General features: G+C 40.3%; 1 protein-coding gene across 1 annotated transcript; it reads right to left on the reverse strand.

Annotated features, from left to right (window-relative positions):
• Positions 1-3,801: 3,801 nt before the first annotated feature.
• Positions 3,802-22,917, reverse strand: LOC118742984 (polycomb group protein Psc; the record flags this gene model as incomplete). Its single annotated transcript, XM_036475428.1, is given in 4 exon segments — positions 3,802-8,463; positions 9,686-9,889; positions 18,585-18,675; positions 22,089-22,917. Coding segments are annotated over 4 exon segments (5,253 nt in total). The 3' UTR covers positions 3,802-4,283.
• Positions 22,918-23,176: the final 259 nt, after the last annotated feature.

Consider the following 23,176-nt stretch of genomic DNA (forward strand, 5'->3'; position numbering starts at 1 on the left):
TTGAGTGTATGGATTTATTATAATGCTCCCAGGAGAATACAAAAAATTCATATATATGTATGTATTTCTCCAATACATACGATGTACAAATGAACGCGCAGTTGTGAAAGACATTTATTTTAATATTTAATGCAATTGAGAAAATTTATGTATGTACATTAAGATGGGGCTTATAAGTTACTTAGAAAAATCGATTACTTTTAATGGGTACTCTCTAGTGTGGTTGCAATCTGTGAAAAAATGGGGAAGTGTCTTTTAAGGCCGATCGTTGTGTGCCGTTTATAAAAATGTAACTCCCGAGTGCCTAGGCCCCTTACAGGTCCTTCTGGGGACTTTACAAAAATGGGGAAAAATAGCAATTTTTATTTGCGTTTTCGCTTGTTTGAGTAAATGAAGGCGATGACTTGAGCTTTTCCGAGTTGCCGGAGAAGAGAGGGCCGCCATCCTCTAGCAAGGTGCCGACGTAATAAGTGAAACAAAATCGGCCGTAAGGGAAAGCCAACCCTGAAAAAAATAAGAACGTACAGCGAAATTTAGTCTCGGTTAAGTTGGCTAAGGAACTCACCCTCGAGCCGGTATGACCGATAAAAGCGAGAGTGATGGCTCGCTTGACTACATGCGGACTGCTCTTGGACTGAACTACCTCGTGTCAGCTCAGCGAACGATGGGCAAAACCAAAACATATGCAACTGTCCGATCCTTCTGGCCGAAGGTAGTCAAGGGCTCCATTTGTGCTCACAAAGCCGAAACACTAAATTCTCGTGGGTACATTGATAGCACACAGTTTGATGGATCTTCACGCGTTGAGACTAAATATCACACAGGATCTTACTGTCGCAACTGCTTAGAGGGGAATAAGCTTTCCAGGTTTCGCGAGTCTATTGTCCAAACACCTCGTACTTCTTAACCATGTAGCCCGTAAGAGCTCTCCAGGACACACAGCTTGCACTTTTCTGTATTTAAGTTCAGTTACCTGAGCGCTCTTCGAAGGACTTGGTAAAATCTTTTTATCCTTAATATTTCCTCTTCTTCTTCTTGTTGGCGCTGTAACCTCACCAGAAATTTTTGCCGTGTATAATAAAGCACTTCAGTCATAAATGCCAATTCAACCCAAGACCTTCTCCCCCTGAAAATACTTTTATATTCATGCCTATTACGGTATCCAATGGATGCCATCCGCACAGATCTAATCAGATTCGCACTGTCGGAATAAGCGAGCGCGAAGGATTCGATTCGTACGAATGGAACCGGAATAGGTCTGTTTCCGAGGGATGCCATTCTCATGAATCCAATCCTTCTCACTCCCTTGTTTTGACAGTGCGAATTGGATTAGATCCGTGCGGATGGCATCCATCGGACACCGTAATAGCCATGATTGTTCTAGTTCACCTCATAGAAAAAGGCAACTCAGCTGCTGTTATTATCTTTTCCATCATCGAATTAAAGAAGTCACACCTTAGGAAGATGCGGTGCCTGAAACGTCATTTGGTAAGGACCGGTTTTGAAAGACCCTTCTAAATTATGACGCAGCTAGTGTTTTCGCGCAACGTCATTTTTATACAGCCCTATTAGTTGCGCGGGGATATCAAATTCAGACACCGCTACATATAGGCGGTCCGGTAAAATTTTTTACAAGAGCTCCACGATTTGGTTTATTTTTAATACTTGGTCTATGGTGACCATGGTACCATGTCTAAATCAGTTCGTTGGCGATGGGCTTTAGCCTTTCACACACACAATACGCTCAATAAGACCTTGTAGGCAATGCTTAGACGGCTGGTTCGTACTGGTGTCGCCCTTTTTGTGGATTGAACAGATCAGACTTTAATTCCAGTCGCCGAGCCTGTATTCATCCGACCATATTCTGCATAATAGTTGATACATTCGCCTATCAGTTTCCCGCCACCGTACTTCAATAGCTTAGTTGGCTGTTCGTCACCTTGACATTCGTTTATATGGACAATGTGGAACAAAGATAAATAGGCTTTACGGGCTTTCCACAGAACCATTCACCGAAAGATATATTGGTCTGTTTCCGTGGGCGACAGAGGTGCCATAGTTAATAAACCGCTCACCGAAGAGCTTTCGCATGTTGTTGTTGCGGTACTACTAAGCCCCACCATTTCGGTTTATCCGTTAATCATTTCATCGAGGTCAACTAACGGTAGGCCCAAGAAACCGGCAGTTTCAACAGGGTCGGACGTAAGGGATTGAGGTGTTAAATGAGTGGAGGTGGCTACAGTTTCAGACCGTAAGTGGGCCAGGGTAACGCTGGTCTCTCTTGGCAGTTGAAGCTCCATGTCAGAAACAGGTGGTGATTGGGCCCCGGTCACGGTATTCATAGGCCGAGAGTCGTGGTAGATGGTGACCTACTCCCTATAAATACCGTTGATTGCTCCTCGGTACGTCGTCGGGTCCAGTGGTTGGTCGATGTATGTCTAGAACGCGTTCTTGTAAAATAATAGGAGCCCCCTGCTATGCGTGGGTGGAGTCTCCTCCTCTAGCAAGGGTCTGTTTGGGTGTTCACGTCTCGCATGCTCTAGCCTTAACCTGAAGGCCTAAAGGAGACTCTGAAAGTCTTCAGATCTTATCGACTAAAATTCCGAATTCGTTCCGATAATCCTCTATCTGGACGATGTTATAAATTTCTGAGACTGCCTTTGCTCTTTGGACTCTGCTGTGTAAGCTTTTGACGAACCACAAACAGGTTGTGGACCATATAAGTTCCGAAGTCAGCTCGGTACGGTGACCTGGTTATGCGAGCTAAATTGGTTCTATTGAGTCCAGAGCTTTTAATACTGCTGACACCGGGAACAGCATTGCCATTCTCGAACATGCATCCATTAGTAGTCTACAAACCAGACTCTTCAAGTGTTCATTTGAGGAACTAATACCTTGTAGGACCTGTTAAAGGATAATTTTGCTGGCATTTTGTCTATGAGTTGGATAACAGGATTCTCAAAGCATAGATTTAAAACCATGAAGCGCCCATAAATGTCTTGAATTCTTAGGCTAATTAAATTGCTGAGACATAACGCGCTCCAGCAAGCTTCATTGTCAATTACTATGGCTAGAGTGGGCTAGAGGTATGCCTGTCAGGAATCGTACTACTTTCGTTGGCCAAGTGAACATGGCTCCTGTAATGGCTACACAGACTAAGCGGTGCTTGACTTTTGGCCTCCTGTTTTCCTGATATCTGAACAAGCATCTAATAATCGATATTTAATGATCAAAACATCAGTCTGGGGGATAGCCCCCATGTTTTACTATAAAGTCTCTGACAGCCTTGTTGTTAACAGCTATGAGATGTGACATTCAGGTGAACCCTTTTTACAGGATTATTCCTACATAATTCGCCTCTCGTGATAATTCAATCTCCCCAATTCCCGGTGGTAGGCTTGTAAAGCCAAATAAAAAGATGACGACGCTCGAGTGAAGGCTCTTCTTTAGATAATTGCAGCCCCGATTTATGTCTACAAACCGACGCTTAGACCAATGAAAAAGAAACGATTTGTTGTATTTTTCATAATTTATATTTCAATTATTTTATTGAATTCATTCAAATTTCGCATTCATACGAAAATAGTTTATCTTTTTACATTTAAAACTACATCCAGATAAATTTAGTATTTAACATACAATAATGCATTACATACATACATATCTACATATGTATGCATATGTATGTACACATTTATAATTTTAGCGATTCTAAAAATAGTACATATGTATGTATTCATGTATTCGTTTGTATGTATGTATGTATGTATATTTATAAAAATATAATCATTGCATTTTTTCTTTCCATAAAATTTCAGTCAGGGACGGGGACAGAGTTGCTTTGTGGGCTTCTTAAGGGTGAGCATAACTAATTAAATATTTTACACTGCTTAGGGCTAATCAATCTTTTTATTGTATACACTTTGTTGTGATTTTCTTTAGCGAATACGGTGGTAGCGCAATTGCATACATACATACATACATATGAAGAAGCGCCTAGTAACAAATAGGCCAATACAAGTAATACAGTGGATAACAAAAAAACAAGAACCAGTTAAACAGAAACAGTTTTTAACTTACTGCTAACTAAATACATAATTAAATTACTAATTTTTAAAATTACATACCTATGTACTTATGTATATACTCATAGAGAAAAAATTTTCCATTTCAAATTTGGATAGCGTTTGTGGCAGCGCCAATGCCTACACGCTGGGAATTGAATTCCATAAGCGCTGCTTTAATCATTTTTTTCATAGCCAACTTCACCTACACACTCACTTTCATTTGGCCCTCGTCGCGTTTGCACCACTGCCAGCGCTAGCGCTATGATTGCCAACGGCAGGCGGGGCATTGACGCTGGCGGAATTCGTTGACTTTGCAGTCGCACTGCTGCTACCCACTGTTGGCCCTGGCGTAGCTTTCGGGCCTGCTACAGACGCTGCTTTGCCGCTACCTACAGCGCCGACATTCTCCAACGGCTTGTCAGCCGTGCCGTTCTTCAGCTTCTGCATGAACTCATTTAACGCTTCGGCGCGCTGCATGCGCGACAGCTGCTCCAGCATGAACGCTTGCTGGTAGCTGTAGTGGTGACTTAACTGCTGCGCATTTGCATAGGGGTAGAACATTCCACCGGGCTGTGAGGCGGCCGCCGCCGCTTGCGCCTGTGCGCGCAGCAGATTATCCTTGAAGAGCTTACTGAAGTCAGCGCCTAGGTGCGATGGCATGCCGGGCAATCCTGCAGCCATAGCGGCGACTTGGAGCGCTGTTGGCGGTAGATTGGACATGGCGGGTAGACTCGGCAGCGATGGCATGCTGGCGGAGGACATGCCAGGGTGTGGAGGGTGCATCATCTTGGCGTTAACGTTGGCGTTCGGTGATGAAATGGGCGGTGGTGTGACACTGGATCTAGCGTTCGGTGCCAATTTTGAGGACTGTTGATGCGCAGGTGAGGGAGATTTGTTCGACTGTGGCGCACTGCCTTTCGCAGCGCTCAATGCATTAGGCGAGTGGCCGTTTTTAGGCTGCTGATGCGCCGCCTGTGGTTGAGGCTGGTGTTGTTGTGCGCCCGGTGATTTCTTAGGCGGCGTGACTTTCTTGTTTGCGTGCACCTTGACTGCCACACCGCTTGGCGCCGAGTAGGTGCCGATAATATTGGCTGTGGTTACTTTTGGTGGCACGACTTCAGAAATTGCAGACGTGGGATTTTGACGCGGCAAAATGGGGCGGAATTTCTTGCTAGCATCGATACCGCCCGAACTGCTGGGTGACTTGTGTGTAGTCTTACCATTGGGGGAAGTGTTGATGTTCTTCTCGGGGCTTTGCATAGGCGACCTCTTCTCTCCACTGGGCTTTTGATGATCCGCTTGTGGCGATTTCAAGGGATCAAGCACTTTCATAGTGGACTTTTGCGGGCCACTGTCGTTTGTGTGCTTTGGGTTCTGGTGAAAAGCAGTCGCGTTCGGTTGCGGCGATTTTGTTGCCGAAGTTGAATTTTGGGAGATAGTTTGCGTTTTGTTTGCACCACTCATTACACTGCCGTATGTTGTCTTCTGTGCGGCCATGTTACTTTGAGGTTTCTGTGTCATTTGTGTTAAATTTGTAGCGCCATAAGCGGCAGATTTACTCTCTGCACAGTCGCGCTTTGCAGGCGAACCCGATGTGGGTGCGTTCCCCGACGGCGGCATAAGCAGCTTGAGCGACGACGACTGCGTTGTTGGGGGCAGTTTTTGCGCGGGCGGTGAAGCCCGTTTACTTTGTTGCTCCACAACCTCGGTTGGCTGATCGGGCAATTTCAGTATCTCAATGTAGTTGTTAACCGGGCTCTTGTGCTTCGGATATGAGGCGTTATTTGCCTGTGATTCGCTATCTTCGCGAGTAATGGTAATCGATAGCGAGGAGGGAATGTTTATGTTGCACGAAGTTAGCAAGGACTTCACTTTCAGTTGTTTCTCTGGCGGATCCTCCGGACTGGGGCTGCGTGCGAAGGGATAAACCCGCTTAGGGGCTTGCATTTGGCTGCTATCCGCTGTCTTCTGGTTCCCGCCATAGGACGGCGAGCTGTTTCCACTTGTTGAACTCGAATTCGGCAACTCTTTCTTAGTTGGGGGCGCTGGAAAAAGTCCGGCCATTTGATTATTGCCGCCACCTAATAAATTTTGCAAGAAACTGCCAGAACCACTGGAGGGACGTGGCGTGTACTTGTAAGTAGGCACTGTGGGAATGTTGTAATTCGGCATATACTGCGGCGAGCTGGGCGAATAAATTGGCGAATTGGGCGTGTACATGGGTGTGCGGCAACCGGGTGGCACCTCATTACCTTTCGTTTTGGAAGCGTTGAACAGCGCGAGGTTTAAGTAATTATTCGAATTGCTGGATTTTCCATTCTTCCCGCCCGACTTGTTGGCATTACCCGCTGCCCCCAGCCGCGTTTGGTTGATATTTTGAGGCTGCTGCTTAACAACTGGTGTGGGCGGTGGCCCCATCAGACTATTGTCTGGCGTTATTGTTGTGCCACTGGTGGCTGTCTTCGGCCCGTACACCTTCGCTGATGACTTAGCATTACTAGCGATTGACTTGATTTCAGTACCAGCATCCTTCAGTAGCTTATTGACGTCACTTGGTATGTTAGCAAACGGGTTGGGACGTGTTGACTTCGGCAGTATGGGTTGGTAGCGCTTTGCAATCGGTGTGCGATTGCCAGGTGCAGACATTTCGATGCGTGTAAATGGCTGCGTAGGGGGTAAGGAATTGTTTTTATGCGCCGCTGCACTCAACTTGCCGGAGGGCTTTTTTGGCGGCATACCAATCGGCGGGCGCATAATCGCTTGGCTGCTGCTGGTGACTGGTTTGGCGCTTGTGGATGTTGTTGTGATTGTGGTGCCAACATGCGTTGCGGCAGTCAGCGAGCTGGTAGTTTTTGGTGGCGGCATAAGCGGCTTATCATTCGCTGCGGTACCAGATTTTGCGGCAGGTGAGCCAGCGGGTTTTGTTGTGTTGCCAATCGGGTTTGGAGGCAACTTTATTTTAAAGTCATCTGCCGGGAGTGGTGGTGATAATTTAGGCTTCTTTACTACATTCTTAACTGGTTCCTTAATCTTACGTTTTGATGGGATGCCGGTGCCTTTGTACACAGTACTTATTGTTGTCTTAAGCGGATCGCGTGCTGAGCTTGTGGGCGACTTTACCACAACTTTGTGTGTATAACCCGAATTGGGGCTGGTTTTCGGCGACTTCGGAGACTTTTCGGGTGATTCGCTCTTTACGGATTTAATCGGTGTCAGTGCAAATGACTTGAGAAATTGAGATTTTTGTTCGTCCTCATTGCAGGTGGGTGACGCAGGCGTGGGCGTCTTTTCCCTTGTATGGTTATTGTTTTTTGCCAAAGGACTTATTTTGGTTTGCGGACTGATTTGTTCGGCTTTTATTGTCAGTGGTGGTACAGTAAGTGGACTGGGAGTTTTGCTTTTGCGCTCACCGCTCGATGAGTGCTTAGGACTTGCCGAATCCTTATCCTTTTTACTTTTCAGCTTCCACTCCTTTTCAGGGCGTACAGACTTGGTAATCTCACGACGATTTGGATCAGACATATTTATAATGGTAACGCTGTTATGCTTTGACAGGTCAATTTTAAGCTTAATATTTTCAACCTTCCGTTCATCACGTGGCGGTTCTGCAGCTTGTTTTAGCGCTTCCTTAGCTTCTTTAGCTTCCCGTTTCTCTTTGGAAGTTTTCGGTGAGCTGTGTGAGTGATGCGCATTCAGAGCTTTTTCCGCTTTCTCCGCTTTACGCTCCGCTGAAGACCGCTTAGTCTCTGTGGTCGAGCTGACTGCAGGCATTTTGGAGGTGGTCTTTGGCGGCTTCACTGGTTTCGTTGCTGGTTCAACACTCGACTTTATCTTCTTTTCTAAAACCGCTTCTATTTCTTTTTCTTCTTTTATATCATCTGGCGTTACGAGAAGCGGATCTGTAGCATTTAGAGCTGCCACAACAACGGGTTTCGGAATTATTATCATAGCATCCGGTACAGGCGTGGTGCTGGTGGTGGTGATCGCTTGTGGAACTTCAACAACTACGATTTTCGGCGGCGCATTTGCCGTCGTTGCCGGTACGTCCACAACCTCATCCTTTATTTCAACCACTTCTGGCGCAGTTACTGGCACTATGGCCGCTGGTCTACGTGCTTTCACAATTGGTCGTAGACAACGTTTCACACGAAAGTAGAAACGCATTGGCGCATCACGTTTCCATGTGTAAATATACGCTACATCCATGAGCGTGTAGTGATCGAGCAGAACGATGGTCTTCACCTTGTACATGATGTCAATGTTGAAACGCTGCGCATCAATATCGAATTTCCCATGTACGAATTTCTTCAAATGACCAACAGTGCACATAGCGGGACACTGCAGGTAACGTGGCTTCAGCAATTCACCATAGCCACTTTTTCGTCGAACTAGTTCGCTGTAATGGGAAGAGAAGAGGAGAGAGGAAAGGGAACATAGTTGTAGTTGTGTGTGGAATATGGAATAATATGTAAGCGTTAGAAATTGTATGCATTTTTGTAATGCATTAAATCGATATTGGAGATATCGAAAAGCAGAGAAGTAGTATATCCTAAATACGAGGGTTGATCGAAAAATCAGTGACGCTTTGAATTTGCCATTGAGTAATTTTAAATGCAACACTGTTGCTTTCAACTATCATCTGCTAAATACTATACAAGTTTGACCAAACTAAGGCATTTCGTTTGTTTTTTTTTTGACAACGAAAATAGAAAAAGTGAATTCCGTCTGCAGCTAAACCAAAGAAAGGTTTAATAAATTCAATGGCTAAGGAGTGGTTTAGGCGGTGTTTACACGAGGCAATTTGACAGGCAACTTTTAGTTGAAAGCAACAATCGCCTGGTGTGAACGGCCTTTCAATTAATTTGTGCCAATGAAGCTGGGGCCATCCAACTTATGATTCAACTAATCACCTCTAAAATTGCTCCATGCAAAAACCGTATTACTGAATTCCTAAGTGATCGGTAGGGGGAGCGAATAAATCAATTTTTCAAAACTGCGTGGTCAGCAGATAAACATTGTCAATAATCAATGCGATTTTTAAAGTATGCACAACACTATACTAAATATGTAATTTAATGGGATACAAAACTGCACACTCAAAGTCTTTCTAGAAAATTATTTTCCGATCAGAAAACAGTTTAACATATGTAGTTCAATGTGTTCATGTTACGCAACTATTCCGCACAATTAGAATTTCGAAATTGAAAATTTGATTTTTCCGCTCCTCCCTACTGAGCGGGTTAATCAAATTTTAAATGATACGAGATTGATTGATTGGATACGAGAAATCAAAATTATTCTCCAGATATAGCCTCCCAATGACTATTTTCCGTTTCCAAATCTGAAGATGTGGCTCGTTGGTAAAAGATTTGGGTCGATTGGAAAGTAGGGCTGGGACTAACCCCATACCCAGTCGTGCAATCGTTTATACGGATACAAACCGGATACCCGGAATATTCCTTCCTCTTTGATTATCCGGATATTCAAAAAAGGTCAAGTATCAAACTAAACGAATAATATATAAGGAAATAAAACGGTAATTTCAAAAAAAAAAAAAATGTATTCGAAAACGCACTGACTTATCCACCTAACCTCGTGCATTGATATGCTGTACTTACTCTGTATCCGCAAACTCCAGCGACAATGACATATAGTCAGAAGGGCTAAAGATGAGATGCTCCGTATCATCACCACGTTGTTCAGGTGTCGCCATGGCAGCCTCTTCCGGACGATCTTTGTAGAAAGCGCGCTTGCGCATAAGTTCCCGCTCATAGAGGCCGGGTACAAGTTTGTAAACAATGGCCTGCAAAGTGGTATCAGGTCTGCAATAAAGGCAATTAAAGAAAAAATTATAAACAAGAGCAAACATTACATAACCTAAAATTAGTAGGTATAAGTATAAGACAATTTTAAACTTCGCATGAACCTCATCAAATCAAAATTTCCAATTTATAGGAAGTCTCAGTTGAAGCTTTTTTTAAATTCCCTCTATGAATACTACTATTTCTTCATTTTCTTTCATATAAAGTACTTCAGAATGTTTCTCAACGACGAAAGAGGGTTATTTTTGGGATGAGCTTGATTTAAAAAGGATGAAAAGAGACATTTATAGATATTTTTCAGACAACCAAGTCGCTATTAGCATCCTCTCCGACAGGAAGAGAGAACACTGGGTACCAATGAAACGAGTTCGGCTACGAATTGGCTACACTTTTCATCTGTTCTTATGGAACCGGCTTTTTTCGAGAGCTCTTAATGCTGTGTGAGTACATATAGAGGGGCCTTAGATCAGCCCGGTGCTTTTGTTTTCCTGACGTCTGCTTACTAGCAGGTTATAACTTGGCACACCCGCCAGCGTTCTCGTTTTAACGGATCGGTCTGTCCACAGAAACGGAATTCCGGCTTTGATACGCATTAGATAGAATACAACTCTCCTGGCTGAAAATAAGTATTAGGATACTTTCGGTTTTACCCTTTTTTATTATGTACATTAGACCGTGCCACCATACAAGCAAACAAAAAAAGTTCGCCGTGCATCCCTGAGTCTAAGGGTGCGTTCACACAGAAAGCCGAGCGGCGCTTTTCTGATGGACACGGCTGCAAAGATACCACACAAATTCAAAATCAAAAACTGCTTTACATTCAGCTCCAAGACGCTTGCTGTATGAACACTTTCGTACAGCTACAGCAATTTGAAAGCTTCACTTAGCTCGGAACGGCTTCGCTCGGCTCGGCTCCGTTTTCTGTGTGAACGCACTCTAAAGTATTTTTGCAAGCCGATTTCGAAAAATATTTAATTTTTTTTTTGCCGGCGAACAAAAATCACGCTCCACAAATCTCTTATCATGCCCGTCCCTTTATATGGCGCGAGAACGTGGACGATGTCTAACAAAGATGAAAAGGATTTGGGGGCGTTAGGGAGAACAATTCTACACTAGATCTATGGCCCTGTTTGCGTGGGAGACGCGTACCGAAGAAGATGGAACGACGAACTGTAGGAGCTTTTTAACGACATGGACTTAGTTAAGCGCATAAAAATACAACGATTTCGGCGCTTAGACATCTTGTACGAATTAGGGCATTCAATACCGGGGTCACGGGATTGTGGCTTCGGGATTTGGAGACGTTTACTGGGTTTTTCAATTAATATATATATTTGAGAATTAAAATATTAAAATATTTCAACCTTAAGTTACGGGCTTTTCTACTAAGGTGCATTATGCTTCGCACAAATCATTAAAATGTTGTAATTAATTTGAAAAGTTTTGAGAAAAAATCTATTCGATTTGTCTTAAACAACCCTAACTGAACCTAAAATAAATCGTATCCATCTCTTCCGGCAGTCTCAAACAAATCTTGAAAGTCAATGCCCTGATAATCCAAACAGCTATAAAGTTTTGAAAATCTCGTTTAATAGCATACCATTCAGAGCAGACAAGCCTCATACATACAGTGACTCAAACAAGTGGCCACGACCACATGTTGACTTTTTAATACATATCTATTCTCAATGTTTTTCAAGTAAATTTTATATATATTTTTTTTTTTGTATAAAAATATTGTTCAAGCTTTAACTAAATCCATATAATTAAATCAAAGCTTCAAACTATATACACAATTAAGGAAAATTCAACAAATATTCCTAAAAATTTCAAACTTTCTAATCTGAGTCTTTACAACATTTGTGGGAGTGCAGTTGGCTGAGATTTCCTATAATGGACCATTTCCTATATCACCCAAAGTATTACGAATTTTTTAATGAAATTCGCAGGGGGTGTTGAGGAGGTGCTCATTGACCGATATCATCAACATTTTGTGTACAAATGCTAAAAGTTTTTAAGTTATTCGTTGTTAAAATTTCCCCACTGCTTCACAATTATTTTTTTATAAACACTGCACTAATCGCTTTTCTTTTTATTAATACACCATCTTTTCTTCATAAACAAATGGATGCACATCTTTTTTCACTAAATATTTAGCCATTAATGCTTATAAAAGTGTTCTTAAAATATTTTTCTATTATCAAAGAATAGTAACACAAAATTGTTCAGCGATGGCCGCCATGAATGAGGTGCCACATCGTTGAAAATGTTAATAGTTCTTTTTAGCCAAAAATACTTTGTGATGCATTACGGGATTGAAGGCTAAAAGGAAAATATTAATTTCACGGTCTTATTTATGCACATATATTTAAGAGTTTCTTTTAAATCGGTGATATATATATTAATATTATTGTAAAAATATATTTTAATGTATATAGTGCATTTTGAAATATATAATCGGGCGCTTTTTTCTAAAAAATCCAACGCTTCCATATATCTTGAAAATTTTTAATAAAAAATCGCGCGATTTTTTATTACAAATTTTCGCCAGCGGCGCTTTTTTCTAAAAAATCCAATACTTCCACATATCTTGAAAATTTTTAATAAAAAATCGCGCGATTTTCACCTGCGGCCCTTTTTTTATCAATTCTTCCATATATAGTGAAAATATCCAATAAAAAAGCTATAACATATATGTACATGTCCACTTAATTATTTACGTTTTCGTTGATTCTCTTTTCAGTACTTTTTTTTTACACATTTTTTGTGATGTGTGGCAGCACCGCAATTTCAGTACATTCGATGTACAAAGGAAAATGTGAGGTTAAATTGCACTTTTTTTACAAATTTTACAACGAATTACTTAAAAACTATAAGCCTCCGGAGGAGGATTTAGAATCACAAAAAGCCGCTCTAAATCCCCTCATTTTTTTTCAAAGCCTGGTCCATTATTGGACAATTTTCCCGTGCAGTTTTGTAGCCCATGTTTAGTCCAGTGAAATGCAAGTTTAATGCGGCTAAAAAATTGCATTCATTTTTGATAATTTTTTTTGTTGAATTTTTCTGAATTTTGTATAAAGTTTGATACTTTCATTTATACATATGGTTTTGGTTAAAGCATTTACAATGTTTTATAGAAAAACAACAAAACCAAAAATAACCTGAAAAACATTGCGAATATTAAAAAAAAAAATCAACACGTGGTCACTTGTTTGAGTCACTGTATGAATGAATGAAGAATATGTACATTTGTACCTTCTAAGCTTGCGACGAGTGCTTTGTATCCGGCGGGGTGATAACTAATGTATTCAAATGTAATGTAGTGTGAAAAAGTTTATGCCTTCTCGAGAATCAAACGAATCTGCTAAATGCATGGCATTGAAGAACGCAAGTGTCAGTCTATGATTATTCAGGTATGTATAGATATGTATGTAAGTACATACAAGTACATATGTATGAATACATACATATGTATATGTATATAATAAGTACTACGTCGGTATGTACATAAGTATTTCGCCCTTCCTAATCACAAATATTACAGCAATGTTTCATTTGAGTACCGCAGCATGCATTTGGCTAATGCAAATCGCAAATAAGCAAATGCTGTTCGCACAGAAATTCGTTCATTTGTATCTATGAATGTATGTATTCAGGTATGTCTACATATGTATATATATATGTATGAACTGGGTACATAAAAAAGGCATCAAAGATTTTACTGACGACGTCAATGGTGAGACCAGTGCACGGACTTCACCACTTTATTGGTAGATATACCACCTTTTTAGCTGTATTTTATTTTCTACAATTTTTACCAACAAAGGCTAAACATCGATTTAGAGAGAATGCAAACAGATTTAAATCAAAGCAGTGTATATGTACATATTTTGCCATCGAACACATCTATAATAAAAATGAAAAGTTAACTCTGACCATAACCAATTTAAAAGTGAAACAGCATCTCTATCAGCTGTTTATGTAAATATTTTTCGTTTGCAATACATTGTTAGAAATTGACAAACGAAAGGTCTGCAAAATTCAAGTATTTCAAATCTAATTTAAAAAAAGGGGTGGAAGTAGGCCGTGATCGAATCCAATGTGAGTCAAATTTTTTTGTGATATTACGGCATTTGGTAGCGAGTTCGCTCTTTCAATTGAAATAGTATTTAAGAGAACACAGCTGTAATTTTATTTCATTCCATTCGCAACGAATTTCGTTCGATCACGAATTCCGGGATTCGAGCCCCGCTTTATGTATAAAATATACAATCAAAAAAATACAATATTTCCCAAGGCGAATTATAACAAATACATCATTTTGAAATTAAAAACGATCGAGGCGAAAATTCAGCTGCTGTGGTAACACCATCTTATATACATAAATTCGCCTTGTTTTATCGCGTATGAGTAAAAACTATATAATATTGTTTCTTTTAAAAAAGCTACCAACTTCTACCATTTTTTGTATGTGAAATCTACCACTATTTATTAGTGGTTGTCCGTACACTGGGTGAGACAACGTACCAACAACAATTACCTACACTAATGCTGTCGTAGCGGATGGTACTTTATCAGCTTGAAAAAGTTTAAAAGAATGGAGCGAAACGAGTGAGTGTCTGTTGCCTATTGTCGCTGCAGGAATCTCGGTAGCAATGACGACAGACAATACACCACATTGCATTTCGAATTCAACGCACATTCGATATAACAGCACAACAACAACAACGTAACAATGATAACGCAAGCAAGTAGATGGTAAAAATGGAAAAGCATAAAAAAGAAAATCAAAAAATGTAAATAAAACAATAAACAATGCCTGCAGCACTCCGCCGACCCACAGCAAGCATTGGCAGTGATATGGAAATACGGGCAGCAGGCAGAGCGCGTTTGAAAAACAAACGTGAGAGCGCAGCACTACCAACATATGCACAACGGCGAGTTTTTTATAAACATTTCCTTTTTTCCTTCTTTCCATTCATTCTTGTGCACAGCTTTTTGCCTTTATGCTTTGCTTGCACCTTCGTCGTTTCGTTTTGGGGTTTTGCCACTCCAACTTCATATTTCTGTTATTCTCATTAAATCTGTTTCGCTACATTTTTATGTTCGCTGCTTTCGGTTTTTTTCTACTCGGCACTTTAAAGTGTGGAAACACAACTGAGAATGGAGTGACTTCTCCTAGTGCGCGTTATTGCTTGAAACGAGCTGGGAAACGACCGGAATCTGTAGGAAACGGCACATTACCTTTGGAGCAGCTCACTTTACTGGTTCGTAGATACGAGGCTTGCAGCTGTGCTCGCAATGCAAAGGCCAAATTGTGACGGCCCCAACGCTTCTGTAATACCACATACACATACATACATACATACCTATACGTAAGTGCATGCCGCCGGCAAATCGAAGCGAAACCCCGCCCGCCGGTTAATTGTGAGTGTTTATTGCGCTGCATGAGGCATCGAAGAAACATAATGACGACGCTTCAGTGGCAGGGTAACGTTTTCGGCAACAAGGGCACAAACAGCAGACACACGAGATTCCCTACCAGAAGATGTAAGGGTATGCTCGCAAGACAAAAAGATAAAAATAAAAGAAATAAAAAGAAAAAACACGCGATTCAACTGAAATTCACTTAATTGGCATTTTGATTATGTTTCCGGAGAGCGGGATTTATTTTTCCCTCCAAGGTAAACTGTCGCTTGTGCGCGAACGACTTATTCCTTTATTTTATTTTACTTTATTTTTTTCTTTTTCATTGCTTTCACGTTCTTTTACTCCTGTCGAACATCGTCCCTTTTATTTTTGCATTACAACACACACGCCGCCTGCTAGCAAGCCACAGCCACACATGCCACATTACATGGTTGTAGATGCCGTTAATCAGATGATATCAGCAAAAAAAAAACGAGCTTGTCCCGGAATTGCCAAGCTGAAGGGGATGCAATGCAGTGTTAAGATTTCGGCGTTGAAAAGAGGGTGAGTTCGCGCACAAGTAGTTTTTGGATGAAATATTTTCTGTCAAGATGAATGAGGTGCGTATTTTATCTACTACCGGACAGGGAAGACGTTGGATCAAGGAAGAACCAGAGAACAAAATAAAATTGAGAATTGAAATAATTGGACGGATTAATAAAGCAAAAATAAATGTATGTATGTATGTAGTTAGCTTGAATTAAATGTGCATGGGAACATTTGAAGATACGAATTGACATAGAAGCTTACGAATATACGTGCATTAGGGTGGCTCTCCAATAAAAGATGCGGTTTTTCCACTGGAATTATAAAATATATTACATTTTAAGATTTCCGCCAAAATATTTCGGAAAATTGTTATGTTATGTTATGTTATGTGATGCCGATTTTTGAAGGTACTTTCAAATGTTTTCAGCTCACGTAAATCATAATACTTTTTCAAAATATTTTAGCAGAAACCTTACACCCAAATGAATAATGTCACTTTATAGAGCTCTTTAAATCTTTTCTATTTTTTATAAATATAACCATTAATATATAATAAATTGTATAATTACAACAGAAAAATAGTGATTACTTTATAGTAGCAACTCTGCAGTGATTACGTATGTATGTACGTTAGAGTGCATCACTGCCCATACAAAGAAAAAATCGGTATTGCTTTCACTTCGGAATTATGCAATATATAATATTTTAAGGACGTTTTAAGCTTATACTCTTCGCCTGAGTTGATTTTTTAGAAAAAAAGACAATTATATATATTTATGAAAAACTTTTTGGGTGATATTTTCAAATCGGTCCAGCTCATGTAGATCTAAATATTCTTCCGAAACATTTTGGCATAAGTATTAAAATACATATAATAAAGTATACAATTCAGGTGGAAAAACAAGAACTTTTTTCGCGAGGCACCTTAATGTATGTACATATGTATCTCAGACATATGGAAAGTACAAAAACTAGATGTGTTACCGAAACCGGGCGAGCGATAAGGTTAAACAGGACTTTCCTGACCTATATGGCCCCTGGAGACTTTAGGAAGAAGAGGATTATTAGGCCGGGTTAGTTTGAAGTGGCTTCTACTGGCCACACTAGCACAGAGTGCGGGATATTTGCATAACAAGTGTTGTAACGGTTTTGGCTCTTCTTTATTCCTGCAGCTTCTACAGAAGTCGTTATGGTAAACTCTTGCAAATTCCTCTGACTGAAGACTACACCTCTGGCCTTATTGCCTACTTTTGAACCATTTGTGAGGAAGTGGAATGGTCCATTTTCAGGAGCGTTAACCGGCAATGAAAATGGGTGAATCGTAGGCAGAGTGGAATGAATTTCATTTGATGTAGCATCTATGGGCCACGGTATCTACCGCAGCTAATTACATCGATCTGGACAAGTCTATTCACCATTTGATCCAGTCTGCAACGTTAGGGAAAATACTTCCCACGTACATATATATTTTTTACACACCCAAGCTTAAACGCCATACTTGACAACATGCATCTTTTTGAGCGCAATTGGCCCATCCTTTGCAGCGTGTTGCTTGGATAAATAAGCAATTGCGAGATGGTGGCACCAGACGCCGCAGCAGTATTTGATCAAGGCCGTGACCTAGGGTCTTAGCACTGCTAGAAACAGCATCGCGCCACCTCCCGACGATCGGTACATACGGTAGGAGCTTTGGTGAGTTAAACTTTCACATTGACAGTTTAAGGTATTGTGGACAGGCTTTCCATGTTTAAACCTCGTAAAAAAATAAACACATTAAGGGTCAACTAATTAGAAAGCTTACATCTTATTTATAAAAAACCAGTTACTTGTTCTGAAAATTTTAAATTTGGTTGGAAATCATTTGCTTCGGCTCAACGAGACATTAACTAATATATATAGGTAACTACCCAATTTGCCAAACGACGTCGTAACGACTCCCCTGCAGCCCGCAAAAACGATATACCAGCGAACTGCAAAACGATGCTCAAAATTTATACCAGATTTAAAGTAAAAGTACAGTTTTATACCAAATTTAAAAAAACTTCATACCCACTAATTTTATTTTTTTATGAATAAGGCCAATAGAGTGAACTGTACCTTTATAAAAAAAAATATAAAAAATAATATGAAGAATATTATGAATACTGAAAAAATGATGTAGGCGGCTCAGTTTTCTGAGTACAAGTGTACATTGTGGATTCCATATTCTGTCATAATAAAAAATTGTCATAATCAAAACGGTTTACTATACAAATGAATGACTTTTATTTATACTTAGATACAAACGACTTCACCAGAGCGACGTCGTAACGACGTCGGTTCGAGTTCACCAAAACGACTTCGCCAGAGCGACGTCGCAACTACGTCATAACGACGTCGTCTTCGCCCTGTGGCAAATTGGGTATTCACACAAAGACTTTGAAGCAATTTCGTCCTCCCTTCTAAAGCTCGAAGCATTCGGCCTGGATTTCATGGTCATCTCTTTTACTTTACAAAGGTAATAGCCATTTAATTGCAGGCATAGAATAATACAAAATTTTTACTTAATTTAATTTGTAGCACAATTTATCGTAAAACTTTATTCTCTATTAAATTTTTTATCACCCACATAAATGCCTTATACTAAAAACACATACATACATGCGCGTTTATATATATAAATGTATGCATACCTACATACATACATATGTACATACATACTTATGTATAAATAATATGGCAAGCAATGCCTACTCACTTGATATTTGGCTTGGCCGTGTTTATCATCATTTCACAGCGTGGGCAGTACTGCTCCGTCCGTAAATGTTTGATCAGGCAACTATGACAAACTGTAATGAAGAGAGAAGAAAAATAAATTAATTATAACATTGCTTTCATGTATGTACATTAGGGTGGTCCTTAATTGTAGGAAGCAAATTTTTTACATCTGATTTCCTAAGCCTCAACCCCTGCGTAGATGGGTCTAAGTATAGCCGAAGATATCACATATGAATTTTGGGCTCCTTTGGGGTCGGTTAAGACGTGTCGCAGAGGGGTCAAAGTTCAGATTACCGTATGAAGACGTCTTAAACAACTCCAATCTGGACCAAAATTTATAAGTGATCTCCCCAACTTTAGTAGATCGAAAAATATTTTTAATTTTTTTGGGTCCATAGAGGCATCTGGCTTTTGACCCCTTTGCGACACGCCTTAACCGACTCCAATCGGGAACAAAATTTATACTATGTGATATCTTTGACTATGGAGTATCGATTTTGAGTATTAGATGGAAAATAAAATATTTAATTTTTTGAGTCTCTATAAAGGAATCTGTACTTTGCCCCCTGTGCGACACACCTTAACCGTCTCCAATCAGGAACACAATTTATATGTGATATCTGTGGGTGTGGTATTACCGATTGAGGGGCTGAGACTGAAAAAAATCGTTTATTTGATTTTTAAAGGACCGCCCTAATGTGAATAGATTAGGAGGGCTCTCATTTTTCGAGTTTAATATTAAGAAAGAGGTTACAAAACGTTTGAAAGTTTCATCCATTACTTAATATCATTTCTGATCTAAGGGCTTTAGGAGTCAGGAGAATTCGGTTAGGCTTTCACTGACAATTGTATACGATTGGACTTAGAAGCTATATATAAGTCCGCGATTAGGAAAGGCAAGCAGATATCATGGATAAACTTCTGCTAGAAAGTGGAATGCCGCCATGAATTGTCGAGATTTCGACGTTTCTCGCTAGGAATCCTGTTCTACCTTTCCCCTAGAGAGCAGTAGGGAGTCACTTGAGTTACTGAACCAGTGAAAGAGCATGAGGAGGGTCTCAATCACCTAAATTTATTGAGCGAATCGTTGCCTTCTATGGGCTATCAACTCATTCAACCCCTGCAAGGTTCTGGCTTCCGGGGCATCATATTTGTTCAGCTAAAAAATTCAACGCGGGTGTGGTGTTGCTAGCCTGCCGCCATTTACGCGAGCTTTTGAAGCAGGAGATAAGTCCCAAAACTTTGGAGGGTGTAAAATTAAATTTTTGTACCGAAGATATGCGGTAGGTCCTCTAATTTTTCCGCCTAGGCATTTCAGACGAACAAATCTTTTACTATTCCTTTCAAAGACCCTTGAGATTTTGATTGAGATTCAATCAGCATGCTCTCGCAAAAGGACCATGTGGCCGAAGCCTTCTTAATATCGAGGACTCTTTTAAAAACAACCTGCCTAAGACCTTGTCAGTTTTATCCATTGCATGCTATGTGACAGAACCGTCGGAGTATAGAGGGGTAGCGCATCTATCCAGAACACAGTGGCTGCATTTCTTTATTCATTCTGAACGTTTGGAATAAACTTTTTTGTTTACTTATTCTTTAGAACGTTCCTGATGATATGTTAACGTATATTTCAAACACATTCTGTTTATTCCGGCTGTGAAATGGGATTATCCGGAATGTATAAAGAAACGCAGCCAGTGAGTCTAGGGGAAATTCTTCTGCATGGTAGATGATGAGGTTGAATAATCTGATTTTACCTGCCCAGAATTCGGGACGTCAAGACTTAAACACCTTAGCGTTAGCGCTCTTTGTACTATCATAGATCAATCGGGGCGACTGTGAAATCTCAAGATTCTTATGGCCGAGAATCAATAAGAGTCGCACTGAAGAATTGGTGACGCCAAACAAATCTGCATTAAGGGTTCTTGCCGGCCTCATCATAAGACACTGTGCTATAGCACTTTGGAGGGCGAATAAAAATTTTTTTTTTTTTGCAAACGACATACCAACCAGCACCCTCTTAAGAATTTGTAGAGATGAGGAAGAGGGATCTCATTTTTTTTGTTGTTGGTGATGTAATGTGGAACGATTTTCCGTCATCCCTTGTCAAATTTGGTTTGGAGACAAACCGGTTTCGGCGTTGTGCCATCTTCAGTGTCATTTTTCGTTCGGATCGATTCACTACTTCTTGTGTCAATGACCAGTTCTTCAGACAAGGGCACTCATAGAGAGAATTCACAATGGGCAAGTCTGCTACCAAGTGGAAGTACGAGTTATTCGTACTATCTTACTTCTGATGAAGTTCCGGGAGTAGTCTCTTGCGGAAATTTTTTGTGGACCTGCATATGTATAAACGTCACCGGTCGATCCTCTCCCCTTGTCCCCATCCCCATTTGACTCCTTTCCCAATCCTTATATGGTATCACAGACTACTTTTTATTTCGAGTCCAAGTATGTAAGTAGTAGTGGCAGCCATGCAACCACAACTAACCTAATCTTCTTCATACGAGCTGCCCTACAGCCCTAAAAAAAAATTAAAAATGAATTTGCTCATGACCTACATACAGTTACGGTCAAAATAATAGAATCAAGATTCAAAATGATGCATTGGCAACTTATCTTTATCTGTTTATTGTTAATAATTTTCATTTAAAATATCGGTCGACCTATGTGAGATACCACATACTTAAATAAAAGTTTCAAAGCTTGTACAAATTTCAAAAAAAATTAATCAAACTTAAAAAAATTGTCATCAAAATTTAAAAGTTTTTAATCAGAATCTTAAGAACATTTTCGGGTATGCAGTTTTGTAGCTCAATCAATTTTAGTATAATAAAGTGCAAATTCAAGTCGCTAAAAAATATCGTTGATTTTTTAATTTTTTTTTTGCGGTGTTGCGCATTTTCTTCCATATAAAAGAAAGTCTTGTTCATGCGTTACATGGAAGAAAACTAGCAACACCCTCGACAAAAAAATTCTAAAAAATCAACGGTAATTTTTGGCGACTTCAAACTTGCACTAAAATTGAATGGACTATAAAACTACATACTCGAAATCTTGCTAGAAAATCTAATTTAAAAAAAATAAAAATTTTAATGAACAGTTTTTTAAGTTTAATTAGTTTTTGTGAACTTTGTGCAAGCCTTGAAACTTTTATTTATCTGATATAGGTCGACCCATATTTTAAATGAAAAGTATTAACAATAAATAAATAAAGGTAAGTTGCCAACAGCATCATTTTGAATCTTGATTCTATTACTTTGACCGTAACTGTATGTAACAGTAATAGCCACCCAATACGCCAACTAAACGTATGTTGCTAAGTGAAATAGCAGCTATAAAATAATTGCCAGTTAATTTCACCAATAAGCTACTCAAGGACATCGACGACATGCTTATTGAAAAATCAATTCTCATTTTCCCTCCTAAAGCACTTCATAAATCTTAGTTAATTTTATTAGGTCTGTAGGTAGGTAGTACTTACATGAATGCAGGCACTCAACAATGGTTGTGGCATCGATAAGGTAACCATTGCACAAGTGACAAATTATATGCGGATTCATGACGCTCAATAGTACTTTACGCGGCTTATCGACAATCAGATTATCCACAGACGCATCGTCGGTGGCAACGAGTGCGTCAGCAGCAGCAGCATTTTTGTTGTTGGCTTCCGCCGGCGTCGTAGCTGTATCCTTGCGATTTGTTGTGGTCGTTGTCATTGTGGGAGGTGCCGATGTTTGATTAAGCGTCGATGACGTTGCTTTTGTTGCTGTTGTTGTTGTTGGAGATGTTTCCTCCACCTTGACGATCACTTGTGGATCGCATTCCTCCTTTATTTCCACACTATCTTGATTTATAGTCGACATATGTGTTGTTGCTTTTGCAATTGTTGCGTCTGCTGCTTTAGCTGCTGGTGTTGAAGTGACACCATTACAAGTAATGGTCGGCAAGGCCAACGGATCCACAGCTGGCGAGGAAGGTGGTGGTGGCGGCGACGAACTTGTAGCAGTCGAGGATGTCGACGATGTTGCCGTTGTCGGCTTAGTCGTCGGTGATTTAGTGTTGCAATTAGTTCGCGCAGACGACAATTGTGACGATGTGCCAACAACACTGCCACTAGGGGGCGAGCAGAATTGCGCCTTGTTCACGCTATTTGAAAGTGCGCCATTAACGGTAGCCGGAGTGGTTGTTTGGGTGAAGGACAACTTTGTTGTTGCGTTTGTTGTTGTTTGTTTTTGCATATCATTGGTTTTGGCCTTCATGGCACTGTTGGTATTTTTGTTCGTTGGTTGTTGGTTTTGTTGTTGCTGTTGCTGTTGCTGCTGCTGCTGCTGCTTCATTTGTCGCGCACTTCCCATTCCCTCGAAGCTCATGCCACCCCCATTACTATGCTGCATTGTCAACTTATGGTTGCTGTTATTGTTGTTATTGTGACTTTGCTCAAATTTGCCATTGCCAATGTTGTTGCTGTTGTTATTACAATTGTTGCTCTTGATGCTATTGTTGTTGTTGTTGTTGTTGTTGTTATAGTGATGCTTATTCTTGCTGGCCACACTGGTGGCCGTGCCACTT

This window comes from Rhagoletis pomonella, unplaced genomic scaffold (assembly GCF_013731165.1).
Source record: "Rhagoletis pomonella isolate Grant_MI unplaced genomic scaffold, Rhpom_1.0 Rhpom_scaffold_00007, whole genome shotgun sequence".
Lineage (NCBI taxonomy): Eukaryota > Metazoa > Arthropoda > Insecta > Diptera > Tephritidae > Rhagoletis > Rhagoletis pomonella.